The sequence below is a fragment of the Heliangelus exortis genome, chromosome 1, assembly GCF_036169615.1.
Source record: "Heliangelus exortis chromosome 1, bHelExo1.hap1, whole genome shotgun sequence".
Lineage (NCBI taxonomy): Eukaryota > Metazoa > Chordata > Aves > Apodiformes > Trochilidae > Heliangelus > Heliangelus exortis.
Genome location: NC_092422.1, coordinates 118,978,527 through 118,993,755, shown reverse-complemented (window position 1 = coordinate 118,993,755; position 15,229 = coordinate 118,978,527). Strand labels below are relative to the sequence as shown.

General features: G+C 46.2%; 1 protein-coding gene across 3 annotated transcripts; it reads right to left on the bottom strand.

The window, feature by feature from the left end:
• Positions 1 to 781: 781 nt before the first annotated feature.
• Positions 782 to 9,644, bottom strand: SCNN1A (sodium channel epithelial 1 subunit alpha). Of its 3 annotated transcripts, none has more exons than XM_071761645.1 (13): positions 9,427 to 9,644; positions 8,792 to 9,162; positions 8,154 to 8,409; positions 7,118 to 7,305; positions 6,266 to 6,366; positions 5,428 to 5,591; positions 4,990 to 5,088; positions 4,708 to 4,825; positions 4,376 to 4,454; positions 4,010 to 4,067; positions 3,842 to 3,897; positions 3,210 to 3,285; positions 782 to 2,985 (listed from the first exon to the last, which is right to left on the bottom strand). In XM_071761645.1, exons 1-13 carry the CDS (start codon positions 9,496 to 9,498, stop codon positions 2,659 to 2,661), a joined length of 1,965 nt encoding a protein of 654 aa, XP_071617746.1. In that variant the 5' UTR covers positions 9,499 to 9,644; the 3' UTR covers positions 782 to 2,658. The 3 variants fall into 3 exon arrangements, with proteins under 3 accessions (XP_071617746.1, XP_071617755.1, XP_071617764.1); XM_071761654.1 differs by having other exon boundaries at positions 9,457 to 9,644; XM_071761663.1 differs by having other exon boundaries at positions 9,481 to 9,643.
• Between the last annotated feature and the right edge of the window lie 5,585 nt (positions 9,645 to 15,229).

Below are 15,229 nucleotides of genomic sequence, written 5' to 3'. Positions count from 1 at the left end.
CTACTTCACCCTGTAAGCATAGGGATGTTCCTGGGAAGATCACCTGATTTCTTCCAAGATAGCAATTTTTGTACTGATGCTCAGGACAGGGAGGATTAATCTGTTTACTACCTTGTTTACTAACTTCATGTTAGTACGGGCTTACTTGGAGTTAACAACTCCAAGATTTTTTTTTTTTTTTTTCATTTTAGCACTTTTACAGAAGAGAGATATAAAATGGTGCAAGCTTCCCCTAGGGAATACATGATCCCCTTCTACTGCTAAATTTCTGCATAATGTTGAAGATAATTGGATGTTTCAAGTAGTTATGCCTCTGATTAATCTTCCTTTAATTACCCACTTAACTATGAGTGATGTACTGGGTCACATCAATTTTGTGGTTATCAGAAGTTACCATGTGATGTGAAGAATTGTCTCACTCTTTGGATATGCCTGAAGATCATACCTGATGTATGAATCTTTGTATACATATTATATGCAGAGTGTTTCAGATGTTGCACCTACTCTTTCTTGATTTGCAGTTGGTTTTTTGAAAAAGCTGTCTCCAGTGTCAGGTGTTTGCTCATTCCTGTGCGAGAAACTACCTGAGGTGGCAGTGTTGTACTGAATTCATGAGCAAGAGCCAGCTACAGCATCCAACCCCCTCTATTGGCCTTTCTTGTTTTGCCTTTCTTGTTTTAATTGTGACCAAAATTAGTTTTTGTTTTAACCACTGAACCTAGTTTTTAACTCTGCCTCTTGGGGAGTGTTTTTACAGAATATGGAAGTCCATTAACGCAACTTTAAGATTTCATTTTTTTTATTACTCACTTTTTTATTTCATTTAAAATCACCCATAAACACAATTTCTATTTTTCATGTTTGTAGAAGTCCCGATTTTTTCCAGTGGGGGGTCTCAGGGTGAATACATGTTCCCACATTTCTAAGCCTGTGGTTACAGGGCTCTCCCTCCTGTTTGGCTGCCTTCTTCATGACCATTTCCCCCTTCTTCCTGAAGAACACCCTGTGAATTGCTTGCTTTTATTCCCAGCAGAAAGATACCAACTTTTAAGCAAGAGTCATCAGCTCAACACTGGAATCAAGTTTCAAAAACTATGAACATTTGTGTAATATAGTATTCATGTCTGTGAAGAGGAAGAAAAATCACTGTTCAGGAGTGAAAAGTATGTTCAACTAATCAAGGCAAGAGCTGTACAAGAAGCACGTGTTTAGTATCTCCAAGGGAAGAATTAGGTAACAGTTTATATATTGCAGTAAAATCCTCCATCTTCTCAAGGATGATGCATCTACTTCAGTTTTTCAAATATCTGAATATTTTTCTTTTGCTATGATTAACTATCTTATTAATTCAGAACAGGGGGTTTGCAATGTGATTTGGTATATGAGTCTTTGCCTAAACTATATGCTTAAATTCTGATATTTGTGTTTGTGTCCAGCCAAATGACTAATCCTGTTTGTTGAGGGCATCAGCCTTGCTCTCTTGATACCACATTAAGTGCTATGGAAACACTATTGCAGCAGAAATCTGAGTATTTGTAAAAAATAGCATGGCAAGCTTACTACAAGAAAAATTATGTGTGCTCTTATGTGAAAATCTCCAAATTAGTTTGAGGACCATGGCCTCAACTGGCCTTGACTGTCTATGCTTAGTATTCCAATAGGTTAAAGCTTTCTCTGAAAGGATCTTAGATTAAAGCCTGCAGTGCTTCTCCTGTGCTTCACAGTCCTCAGAGAGACTGTCTGGGTGATCCAAAGAAGGGATGAGTGGGGCAGAGCAAGCACTACCTGACCTGCAGTATGGTGATCCTCTTTTGTAGGATCTTGTGACAGGAGGGGTAGTGTTTGAGATGTTTTTGACAGGGTGTATAGCCATTTTGTTTCCACAGCTCCTATGCAGAGATCAGTTTGTCCCAAATGCTCTGGCAAATGGTCAAAAAGCTGGACATACATGTGTATGGTATGTCAGAAGGAAGAAGGCTGCTATACAGCTAAGATGCCACAAAGGCAGCTTAAAAAGGGAGACCTTACTCTGCAAGCATCAACCACCTCCCCAGGGTATTGTGTATAACATAAACTGAGACTGTCAGTGGGTGTAATTTCTCAGGGCTACACAAGTGCCTTGCCAGGAGGGGACAGGTGGTAATTTGGCCCTTAGATCACATCTGGACATTAAGAACTAGGAAAAAGCAATCTCCTTCCAACCTTAGGGAAAGCTTAACAAAGCTCAGCCTACGGAGACTGTACCCCAACTAAGATGCCATTCCTGTCCCTTGTCGTACCACAGAGAAGGCCAGTCACACCTGCCGAGTCTTTTTAATTAAGGACAGATGAGAACTCTGGCAGCATCCTTGTTGCAGGGAAAAGAAAGCATACATGCATGTGTAGGTGTGCCCGTGCAAAGAGTGTAAGGACACCAAGCTGACATTTCCTGCATAACTACACTAGATCAGCTCTCATCCCTGGTGATCCCCAGAGCAACAACTGAAGAATTCACCTACAGCAGTGAAAGTAATGAACCCAGGCCAACCACAGTGCAATCTTCTGCTATGGTCTAGGCAGAACACCCAAGAAATAAGGAAATGCAAGTCCCACAGAGAAAGTGTGCAGCTTCTGCTCCAAATACTGCCACCTATCAAAACCGTAGAGTAAGGCACTGTCTCACTCGTGTCCCACCTCACCATCCCTGCTCAGCCCACATGGCTCCAGGCTGTTGTAGGATGGCAGCATGGTCACTACAGCCTCAACAGTGAAGCGGTGTGGAGCACCAAGACCTGGTGACTCATCTTGGAAAGCAGCATTATCCTGATTGCTTGGAGAGGCTCCCGGTGGGGAGAGCTGCTGCCGGGAGCGGAACCAGCGTAAGGCCAAGATAAAGGTGATGGCAATGAAATCCAGAATCAGCTCAGCAAGCTCCATCACAGACAGGACAGAGGATCCGAACCAGAGACTCCACTGGTTCCCAAGCTGTGACAGCAGAGTCACTACCTGCCAGAGACAGAGAAAGGGCAGTGAGGAGAGCCCTCGTTCCAGCCTTTTGCCTCCCTGCCTGCTCCCACTAGCCATGCCCCTGTGGTGCTGGGGGGTTCCTCCCACCCTGCCCTAGGAAAAGAAACTGGATAGTCAGCAATGCTGCTGGAACAAATGTCTGTCAATACAGAGGGACATCTTGTGGTAATGGGCTAGAAAAGACGTGTCAGTAAATTGTGTACCGTGAAGGCTGGGGACTCCCCATTGGTCTTGTAGTTCCACTCCTCAAAAAAGATATTCACTTTGGCAACTCCATTCCTGTAAATAAAAGATAGAGCTCAATAACCCCAAATCTACAATCCCTGCATTTCTTGACTAAGCTTAATTGTCTTCGCTGTTCCATTCTGCCCCCATCCTTCTCCTACATATACTATACAGAGGTCTTACTCCATCTCTGCAATACCTTCATTGTTCATTAAATAAAATCTTTGGTACTTCTACCTCTCACTTCTGAGACTGTGCCATGAAACCCAGTGTTTGCAGCATCCTATGCTGGATAAGTACAAGATCCTGAGCTCCTGTGTGGCTGTCCTTCCTGCCTTCACTGTGACTCCAGACCACACAGCTGCAGCCTGGGGCTTTCTGTTTTCATATTAGCAGCTGACTAACTGTTTAAGGCTCTTCATTTGGATTCCCAGTCCTTGCTGAAGTCTCAGTTTATCTCTAGTGTGACTCAAATCCACTGGCCTTGTCCATGGGTCCCATGCCTAATCTCTTCCCATAAGTGATTTAATCTGAACCATGAGCCCCAGACACACACACTCCACTGGGATGGTTTCCAGTTCGGATGCAGCCTCTGTTTAGGGGATGTTACCTCTTGGATGTGATATTGTATTTGTTCTGTTGCGAAAGCATGTAAAAAACCCAGTCCTGAAATGAAAATGGAATAAATTGTGTTACACAACCACAGTCATCTCCTGTAGATTTAGCACTGATTGTGGTTCTGAGCAGTCCTGGGAGGGGCAGGAAACCCTCTCCTTACCTCTGAGACAGCAGAAGGCCAGCGGGAGTATCCAGCTGACAACTGGTATTCTGTCATTCTGGAAAACAAAAAGCTGTGTTAGGTGTTGAAGCTGTAGAAGCCACAAGGCCAGGCCTCTTGATTCCCAAGCACACCATGAACCTCCCTGCCCCACCCACTTTCTAGTGAGCTGCTGCACAGTTCTCAGGAGCTCACCCCTGAGCTGGCAGTGATGCTCCTCAGCCCTTTTGACTTCCTGATGAGAGAAATAACATTTTGGCTTACAGCTCAGCTACCAACTCAAGCTTTTGCCCTGGTCAGTGAATGCTTTCCAAAATCTCCAGGAATAACGGGTTCCCAGTCTACCTGATAGACGATCAAACTTACTTGCAAGGTTTACGACATTTGTGGAAACAGCCCAGCACATCAGCTTTGAATTCAGCCAAGAGCTTGTAGTAGCAGTAGCCTGAGCAGCAGAGAAAGTAAATCCAGGTAAGCTCACAGTATCTGTATACAAGAGGTGATATATGACAGCGAGGGGAATCCAGAGCAGGTTTCCTTCCACAAGCATAGAGGGACTAACTATCCAAGACAAGAGTGTCTTTTGGATGTCACACACCACAAAGTTCACTGCAGACAATGAGGAGATGTATGGGACAGGAGGTGGACCAAACAGGTTCAGGTGGGCATGAGCATTATGATTCCTCCTGTCCACTTACCCCAGGCAATGTGCTTTGTGTAGTCACAATATTCTGCTCCATCAGGCAAGGGATAGAAGTAATATGCACAGCCACAGCGGTCTACCATGTTGAGCTGAAAACAGGAGCGAATGCAGACCTGGAAGCATATGAGGAAAAGCTCAAAGAAGGGAACCAAACCCACTGCAGCCTGTATCACATCATACTATTAACAGTGCCAATGGACAAGCATGGCTGTATGGGGACTGAAGCACTTCAGGAAAGTAGGGAAACCAGCTGGCACAGGGTGTGTGATAATGTTACCTGTTCAGTGTAGCGGGATGAGTACAGATTTTGCACTGGCACGTCACTGCCATCCTCTGTACAATCACTGTAACTGCCCCCAAGACGCACAGTCATCTCCTAGGATGTCAAGGTACACAAGAGAGTTAGCACTTTGCTGTCTTCCTTCCACACTGCCATGCCACCCACTGCTTATACATCTGTACCTGCTCCTCATGCTTTCCTGATTGTCAGCACCCCCTGCTTCCCTCTGTTCACTGATAAATTGCAGCCACATGCTTCCCATCTACTCCAGTAAGCTCTGCTGCTTTCCCCTCATTCACTCCATGTGATTTATTTTCTTCCTTAAATATGCACTGAATCCATGACAACTCATCTGTATCAATCCACTAAGTTAATCCTCCCCCACTAAAGTTTATATCCCCACATCCACAGCTCTCTTCCCTGCTGTTTCCTCACCTTTCTCATACTGATGGAGGTCTCAATACCTGGACGCACATTGAAACCCCCATCATCCATGAACGCAGGCTCATTCTGATCGTGAACCATGACCCTGGCTCCTGTCACCGTGGACAACAGAGGGATGAAATCATTCTGTTCGGTGCGCACCACCAGAGAGAGACCTGAGGGAAGGGCAGACAGCAAGGGATATCATGGCTGGCCGTTGTGAGGGCAAGGAGAGAGAGCAGAATGGTTAGGAGTGAGTCCTTAAAAGATGAAGGAAGTGAAACATCAACCAAGGCTGCACCAAAGCTAGGCAGCAATAGAGGGTGGCTGGAGAGAGGACAGACACAAAGCTGGAGGTTCCAAGAGAGGCCAGAGAAAACTGGATTTATTCACTGTGGCACAGAAAAAGCAGAACTGGGAGTAGAGAAAGATTGGTGGAGAGACACCAAGTTGGATGGAAGAAAAGCCTGAAGATTTGCCCAAGAGAGGCTTCAGGTGGATTAGAAAAACTTAACATATCGGTTGCTGGAAACAGAAAAGTGGGAAAGGAGGAGATCAAGACCAGGCTCTCAGGACCACAGAACTGGAGCTCACTAGAGACTTCAGGAAGGGCCAGCACAGGTCCAGAGGGAGAAACTAATAGAAGCATCAGCCACTGATGGGAGACAGAGAGAGGCAGTGGAGAAGATGTATCCGTGAGACAGTCATCTCCACATAGGTGAATTCAAGCTTGGGCAAGACAGAGCAGGGCTGCAAACTGCTACCACCAGTGAAAGCACAGAGGGATGCCTGTAGCTCCTCCTGAGAAAAGAGAGCTGAGCTGTTCTTACAAAGAGTGCCTCTCACCCACCGTTATTGATCCCAGGCAGTGAGGAGGTCCACAGGCTGCTGCTGTTGTCATTAAAGGTATAGCAGTTCCCATACAAGGGATGGTGGAAGTGGGTATAATTCCTGAGAGGGGAATAGAAACATTCATACGAGATGAGAAGGGCTGCTACGGCCAAGAGGAAGGGCTTTCTGAAAAGTATGACTGTTTTCCACCTGCAGGGAGAGGGTTTTACAGCAGATGGGTAGTATTTGTTATGTAAACTTGCTGGAACAGGGAAAAGCAATTAGAATGGGCTGTAAAAAAACGTCCTGGAGCTGGGCAGGTTTTTACACCAAGTTTTTCATGCAGCCACCTCTTGAGAGCCCAAATGGGTTATAGTACTAGTAATTACTGTATTATCTTCCTAATATTGACATGACTCTTAGCTCTTCATACCACTTTTCCTCCCTTGATGATATGTTCATTTCACTACCTCTTTGGGGCTTTTTTACCATAATGTCAGGACAGAAGTGGGATATTGTCTTTATTGCTTTCTCCTAATAGCTCTCTTTTCCTCCTCCTATTTGTGGGCTGATATGTACCACATTACCACTGCAGAGAACAGAACAAAGAGACTTCTACACTGTACATCTGCACCCACTCTGGAGTTGGTACCAGTATAACTAATTTGTGTGAAACCTGGGAAAAGGAGAAACCACCCTCTGAGGTCCATAGTTTCAGGACACAGAAACTGTGACCCTGGTGAACACAGCCCATAGGAGAAGTCCATAACACATCATCTGAAATGACAGGAGCCGAACAAGGGTCAATCCCACCTTGGGAAAGAACCCTCAGACCCAGGCACAGAGTCAGTGGGGTCTTTCCACCACTTACGCCTTGTCGCATGTTGCTTCATTGAAGCGGCAAGCATAGATGAAATTCTCAAAGTCAGACTCATCCAGGGCTTTTGCATCTGGCATCTGTGCCAGGATATTGATATAGTGAAAGCTGTACCACTCCCTCACAGCATCCACCCCCGAGGAGTATGCCTGATGGAAACAGTCCTTGTTGTTTTCACTGCACTGTGAAGAAGAGAAGGAGAAAACCAGTCACGTTGAGGAAATCTAGTCTGGGAGGTGAAGCTGAGCTCTCTGTGGATTAGCTGTGCTCTCTCAGCATGGGCAGGAGATGAACCCGAGCGACTGAAGGAGCTCCACAGGGGCTCCTCTGAACCCTGTGAGCTGCAGGATGAGGAAAAGCAAACTCCAGGCATTTCCTCAAGTAAATGAGCATAGCTGAGTAAAACCCAGGAGGACAAGAGTTGCAGTGAGGTGTTTAGGGTGATCTGCTGCACATAAATTCTAGGAGGTATAAAACCAGAAGCTTTAAATTCTTGCGTGGGAAGCCATTCCTTCAGGGTGTGTCCTGTTCCTGTGAGAATTCTGGTAAACTGGCAAGCGATTAGCTTCAGTCCTTCACTGTCTTTTAAAATGCAAACACAGACACCCCGGGGCAAAGAAGGTGATACCTAGGAGCAAATACGACCACGACCACATTTCACATGGCCCGCAGCCATCCAATACCTTTCCCTTTGCTGTTATTGGGCAACACTGCAGTTTATGTTAATAAATTGCTCTCCAAAGGCAACTGCAAGGATGATGCAGACTTCTGAAAGGAAAAGGTTTCCCTGGACTATCTAGGAAAAGATGCGGTGCCCAAGTCTCCTGGGGCCAGCACGGACAGGGATAAGACTTGGGGAACAGGATTGCATTTGGCAAAGGATTTATCTCTACCCTTATCTATTGTTAGCAAAAGCCAGTGCAAATTACTCGACTTCTACATAGGGAAAGGCATAGCCATGGGTCTAACAAGACAGAATACCTAAGCAGAGACCGGAGACAGTAGCACACAAGTTATCTAGAGATCTCACCAGAACAAAGCCAATTTTCCAGTCGTTCTTGTCCACTGATGGACTGTTTTCTGGCAAATTGACCAAGTTATCCCTCTTCTGCCTTCGCAGCGGATGGCGCTGCACGTGATGGAGCAGGCTCCTGGAGCTACGCTTTTTCGTGGACTGCGTGGACCAATCGCTTCGAGCCAGAGACATGTTGTAGTCGTACAGGTCCAGCAATGTCTGATGGGTGATTTGATCCAGCTCATCCAGCTTCTTCCGGATGGCACTGTATCTAGACAGTGGAGAGAGAGAGGAACCTGCAGTTTTAGGGCTGGATGCGCATAAACAATTCTAAATAAGACATGTGGCAATGTTTGCAGGGGTGCTTCAGGTCAAATCCAACAGCTCGCTGGAGGCTACATTCCTTCTAGGAGAGAAGTGCATCAGCTTTTGCCCTGTGGCAGTTTACAGTGCAGCCTGCTAACTTACACCACCAAGTAGAGCTGCTTAAAGTAATGTGTTGCTGTGCTCTGCAGCAGCAAATTTCTTTGAAAAGTGCTGCTGCTGCTACAGAAGGGCATGGTCAAGGACATGAGGAGAGCAAGAAATGCATGCTTTTATCCTATGCCAGCCAAAGCCAAAGCAGTAAACAGCCCTGGGAGCCTATTTCTTACCTGTATGGATTGAGGGTGCAGAGCGTCACGGCTGGGAAAGTCAGCCTGTCGGAGTTGAGGTTGAGGTTGAGGTTGACCGGGTAGCTGAAGTACTCCCTGTAGAGGATCCCAAACTGCCAGTACATTAAACCGAAGGTGAAAAAGAAGAGAACGGACCAGAAAGCTGTCTTCATCTTATTCTTTTTGGAGCACACCAAGCGGATAGCACCATGGATGGTCGTGTTGCTGCAGAAGAACTGGAACAGCTCTTGGTAGGAACCGTAGAATTCGATGAGACCCTCTCGCTCCTCTTCTTTCTGTTGCTGCTCTTCTTGCTTACATTGCCTTGTTTTCTCCCCTTCTGGCATCTTCCCTGTCTTCACTGACCCTCCCTAAAGCACAAACTCAGAATTAGGGGCCAGCCCTGCAAGACCACGACTTCGGGGAAGCCGTGCCCCGTGCAAAACCTGGCTCTTTATCACTGTCTCCCCCAAACCTCGGTGCTTTCACACACATCCCCTCCCTTACCCCCATCCTAGGCGCCCCACCACGCTCCCCAGCCCTCCATGCAAACGTTACCCCTGCCCAGCCCAGAGATGACGGGGGCAGGGGGGCAGATCCTCCCCCACCACAGAGCCCCCACGTCCCTCCCACACCTCAGCCCCGGGCCTGGCCTCTCCCCGCACCCCCGCCGGGGCCGCGGCACTGACTCGGGGCACCGTCCCCATGGCGAGCGGCGGCTGCTCCAGCCGGGACCGCGACCAGGATGGGGATCGGGTGCTCTCTCCCCGACCGCTGCTGGCTTTCCCGCAACCTCCCCGACCGGGCTGGGACCGGTTCCTTTCCAGTTCGAGCCAGCACCCCGCCCGGCTCCTGCCCTGCCAGCCTTTCCCCGCCCTCCCCTTCTCCTTCCCCTTCCCCCCGGGCGCCGCTCCCGGGGAAGAAAAGCCTCTTTAAACTCTCAAGTGTCCGCAGCCGGGCAGAGGCGGCGGAGGGGGGGGGGGGGGACGGGCTGTGGCGGTGACCTTGAGGGCGCCGGCGGGGGGTCAAGGCGCGGCCGCCCCCCCCCTCACCCCAAGTCCCCTCCCCGGCTCCTCCCTAAGGGAAGCCCTGCCCCGGCCAGGTAGGGCTGTGGAACAGGCTGTCCCTCCTCTTCCCACCCGCACGGAGGGGACGCAGTGTCTCTGAGGTGCTGCAGAAAGGTGGCAGCGCTTGCCCCAGGGGTAGCTGTCGGCAGGGCCGAACGGGACCACCCGCACCCACCCAGCCACCCCAACACACACCTCCGGCAGGACCCTGCCCTGCTCACCGACCGGCTGTGAGGGTTTGAGTGCGGCTTTAATCGCCAGGTTTTGATTTTCAAAGGCAAAGCCAAGGAAGATGGAGAGTTTTAGGTGAGCTTTGCTAGAGGGATGGGGCAGGGAAAGCTGGTGGCAACTCGGTAATATGCCTGTGGTAGCATTGCCTTTGCTGATTCATTAACTAAAGAAATAATTTGCATCTATGATTACCTGGACCAACCATGATTGGAACATGTTTCACTGATCTGTCCCTTTGGAAGTCGTGGGTTCCCCTCATTACCTGGGGCCTTACAGTGCTTCCTCAGACCACAGAAATGAACACCCATAGACAAGTATGACCAGGATTCCCTGACACTGCCATTACAGTAGAGGAGCCTCTTTCCCAATCCTTTCTCTAAATTATTTTCTCCCAAACTAGGTTTTCACTTCCTTCTTTCCTCTGTAAGTACCTCCTTCAGATGTGTCCTTCTTCAAAGTCACCTGTCACTGAATTTGAATCCTTATTGGAGTTAGCAGTGGTTTGGTTAGTGATTCGGAATACACAGCCACTTTTGCCTCTCCATATTGCAAAATATTATGCTTGAAAATGGCATGAAGAACACTTTTAAGTGGCAGCATGCCAGGCACAGCTGCTTGTACAAGCCTACAGCCACAATTTAGAGCTTTCCTCTAGCTCTGTCCCATGTCAAAAAGAAATGTGAAGCAAAAGCATCTTTTGCAGTTCTAAACTCAATTATACCTCAAGCAATTTATTCTGAACTGTTATCAGTGATGAGAGACAAAATACAGGAAGGACAGGGGAATGAACTTGGGGTATCAAATGTCGATTACAAAGCAGCTTCCTTGGAGGATTAGAGCTCTCCTCCTCGCAGCAATGGTCTGTGGAGCTCTGTACCCCACCTGGGCAGTGCCATAGGAAATGCCATTTATCAGAGGGATGTCAGCTCTTCTGACTTGTGCTGTCTGTGTGTTTTATGCACTCAGATAGACCTAGACAATGCCTGAAGATGCATATCAGGCTTTTGAAAAAGCCTTGTAGCCTATTCCTGAAGCTCTGTGACTATAGGCAGAGGTAGTAACAACTTCTCATCAGTGGTTACAATTACCTGTGCAACCTATGTAGCTATAAATTCAGTCACTTCATAGACAGCGTGTTTCTAACTTCTTTGATTTACGTTATTTTAATTTCCTGAAATTACTCAGTTATACCAACAGACCTCCAAAGCCACCTCTCTCTTGCTGGAATTGTACCTCTGCCTTTCTGGAATGACAAAAATGGTTTTGACCCTAAAGATACAGACTTTATAATTATTTAAGTTAATAGCACCCACAAAGCAACCACAGCTGAATTTGGGAGTGCTGATAGTTATGACTTTGCTGATTTCCACAGTATTTAAAAATTACTGTTTTAAAATTACTTCAACCGGGCTTTTCAAATGAGTTCAGAAACACAGTCCTCTTTGGGGTTGTGAGACAAAGGTAACTTAGGTTTTGGGGGGGTTTTTGGCTTGAGAAGTAATTGGAAACCCAAATATCTGAACTGGTATTCTGTACCGTACTGACAGTATAAAGCTATTTTCTCAGCATTTTGTCATGGCTGACAGTCTCCATCACTGTGTTGTTTGAGAAAACTTTTGGCCTTTGCCAGTTTGGACAAGAATAGCAGATTATTAGGGTCTATTGTATATTTTATTTTTACATATGATGTATGTCATATATCTATGTATCTCTATATGCACATGTAGATATATATTGGTTATATATTTCAGAAGGCTTTTAAATTATGTTACATTTTTTTCTAAAGAATTAAAAAACTATTCACTGGTCTTTCAGTGTTACCGGCTGCTATGTTGGCCATGATTGAAAAAATTTCCTTTTCCCTCTTTCTCATGCTGGTGAGCTGCTCGGGCTGCCATATGTTGTCTGCTGTGGTGGCACACCTGAGGGCACGTATCATCCCTGAGGTGACTTCAGTCATAAGAATATCACACTTTGGCCATGGCTTCATAGAAGTTCTTATATTCCTGTGGGCACGCAGAGATGCACACATTGACTGCCACATCACAAAGTAACAACAAAAGTATTTTTTAATGTTCCTACAACCAGAATTACCTCTTGGTTCCACAAATGCTTTTGAAACAATGCAAACAAGAAATCTCCTTTTTCCTTCTCAGCTACCAGTCTCAGACTACATCTGCAGAACATCAAAATTCCCAATGACAGAAGATAGTGATTGGAACTATTAGTGTATTTCATGAGAGAGGCTCCTGTTGATATTTTAGGTGATTAGATACACTCCCGTCTCGAACTTCCCTCACTGCAAGAGTCTGTGAGCATTTTGCCCATCCACAGGTTTCTAGGTATTTATTCTATGTATTGACCTATCAAGGTGAGGCACACCCCATGGAATTGGTTTTGACACTGATAATTGTTTTCCCCACCCCCATTCAGGCCCAGACATTAAATGGGCTTCTGAAATTTTGAATCTCATATTAGGATGACAGATGTTGCATCAGGCACTACAAATATTTTTTTTTTTTTTAAGTTTTGATTCTTAGTATTTTTCAACTTAACGACATTTTGAATTCCAGGAGCTTTATACTGAAAAGATCCTTTTTCTTTAGGTGCTTGTCACTAGGTCCTGCTCTTTTGAAATGGGAAGCACCCTGCTGTTCTGGGCAGTGCTTCTGTATGTTATGTCTTCACAAACTGAATGCATGATTGCTTTTTATTGCTACTGAGCAACCTTTGAGTAAACATGAATCATTTTTAATGGCTTTAAGTTTGAAATGTTTCCTTACCAGCTATGTCTATTATCTGCTTGGGTAGGAAAGTGATAAAGATCTGTAATGCACACAACATTTTAAAATAGAACAAACTTTTTTTCAGCACAGTGCTACTGTGTGGGAAAAAAAAGTCTCTCTCCAATCCAATGCTTGATCAGTCATGAGGGCAATAAATTATACATGGTTTTTAACAACTCAAAAGACTTTAGTTCAGTGTGGTTCTTTTGTACAAGCATATGTGTAGTTGTATTTTCCTCCTGCTGCAAGGTAGAAGCCAGTGATTGTTTCTGGATTAGCTACAGCATGTTATATTTTTCTGCATTAAAACCAACAACCCAAACTGTCAAGGAATGGACCACAAATTGTGCTGTAAGTTTAGCTGAAGTGTTTGACAAAATGAACACCAGCTGATAGAAACGGGTAGACATGAGACTATGCTTTGTACTGCCCATGCTTTTCTGTGGGGAATTACTTTTCCAAGATGCATGGACTCCCTTGAGGAAGAGATGGTGATCTCTAAAGAGGATTGTTACTAAAAAGCCGTCAGGCATTTGCAAACCAGTCTAATGGGCTGCTAAATGCCTTCTCCCTTGCTGCTGTTGTAACATGCTAGGTAGCAGTGCTATCTGTCCAAAATATCCATTGATACTACAGCAGCAAGGGCAGGTCTCTTGCACACACTCCCACACCTTTTGTGTCCTGAGGAGGCTGCTTTTTGGTGTCTTTAGTAATGTGTACCTTGCAGGAGCAGAGTGGCCACAGGGAGTTCTTCTGGTGAACCAAAAGCAAGCTCTGAGGAAAAACTGAAGCAGTGTGTGTTTGGGTTGGAAGAGACCTTAAAGATCACCTAGTTCCAAACCCTCTGCATGGACAGGATCACTTCCCACTCGACTAGATTCCTCCGAGCCCCATCCAACCTGGCCAACACTTCCAGGGAGGGGGCAGCCTCAACTTCCCTTGGCAACCTGTGCCAGTGTTTCACCACCCTCACCCCACACTAAAGAATTTCCTCCTAAGATCTAATCTAATATCTAAATCTACCCTTTTTCAGATTAAAACCACTAGCCTTCATCCTATAGCTACTTCTCCTTGGCAAATGTCCTTCCCAGCTTTCCTGTAGTCTCACTGCAGGTCCTGGAAATCCCCATTTTTAACCGTGAAAGGTGGGAGGCTGCAGGGTAGAGCTCATGAAAAGAATATTGTAGGATAAAATAAATCCTGCTGGAAACTGTGGAGGGAACCCAGTTTCTTTTCCAAGGAAGATGAATTTAGCATAGGTGAACTCCAGAAGATCCATGAGGATCCTTTTTCTTTGCTGTTTGCACACTGTCAAAGCTGAATTAACTTCAGAAAAAGGAATCTTGCTCCCACTTGTTGACTGTATTGCAGGGCATATTACCTCCTGAAGTAGTCAAGGTACTGAAGCAGCCCAGTGACCCAGCCCTGTGGTTCCTTAGCTGTACTATTTCATGTCTGAGTCAGCTGCCACCTTCACTACTAATGATCTGTCCAACATGAGAAAATCACTGAGCACTGATAAGGGGCCTTCAAGCTGCATGTGCCTCTGCCACATGTTCCCTAAATGCAGGGTCTCATGTAGGATCACTCAGCGATATTGAAAGTACCTCAGATACTGATCTCAACCCAGTCCTATTGCAATGCGCTTGACTGTGGAAAATTCCTGCTCGCTGGCGTAGCTAAGCTAAGACTAATGGCTGCCTGGAAGCTGGGTGTGCAATCCAGGCTGAAACAGCAGAGAACAAACCTATAGGACTAGATGTCAACACCACTGATTTCTCTGGCTGCTTTGTCCAAAGGGAGAATTAATGAATGGGGAGATCAAGATGGAGCCTCTTTGAGTTCCCCTCTCTCCCCCCTCCTCCCTCTGCCCTATTCTCCCCCTCTTAAATCTTTGATTTCCTCATTCCAGCCCTAACAATATAACCATTATCACAATCATCTGACTCCCCAGGCCTGCGTCCCCACCCCTTTTGTGATCTCTCCTGTGTGTTCCTGGAAATTTGAGGCAGATGCAGCCACCTCAGACCAGTTTTTCTTCTGACATCTGCTGCTCCCCAACCAACACAGATCATAGGATTGGCACAACACAGCAGGCGTTTGCTTGATAGACACAGGTGCTCACTGCTGCCCAGCTGGACTTTTACTAGAGCTGATGTTAAGATAACTTAGTTTATGTTTACCTCCATTTTTGACGCTGCCTCAGGTAATTCTCCAGGTGCCCCCCTCAGTCACTTCCACCTCAATGGTTTCATGTTGCTTCAGCTTCTCAGCTCTGCTCTAGCTGTAGTGAGCTTTCCTCTGCTGGAATATGTGCCAAAAGTCATGCCCTCAAAAAGGGAGTCCATGGGGAA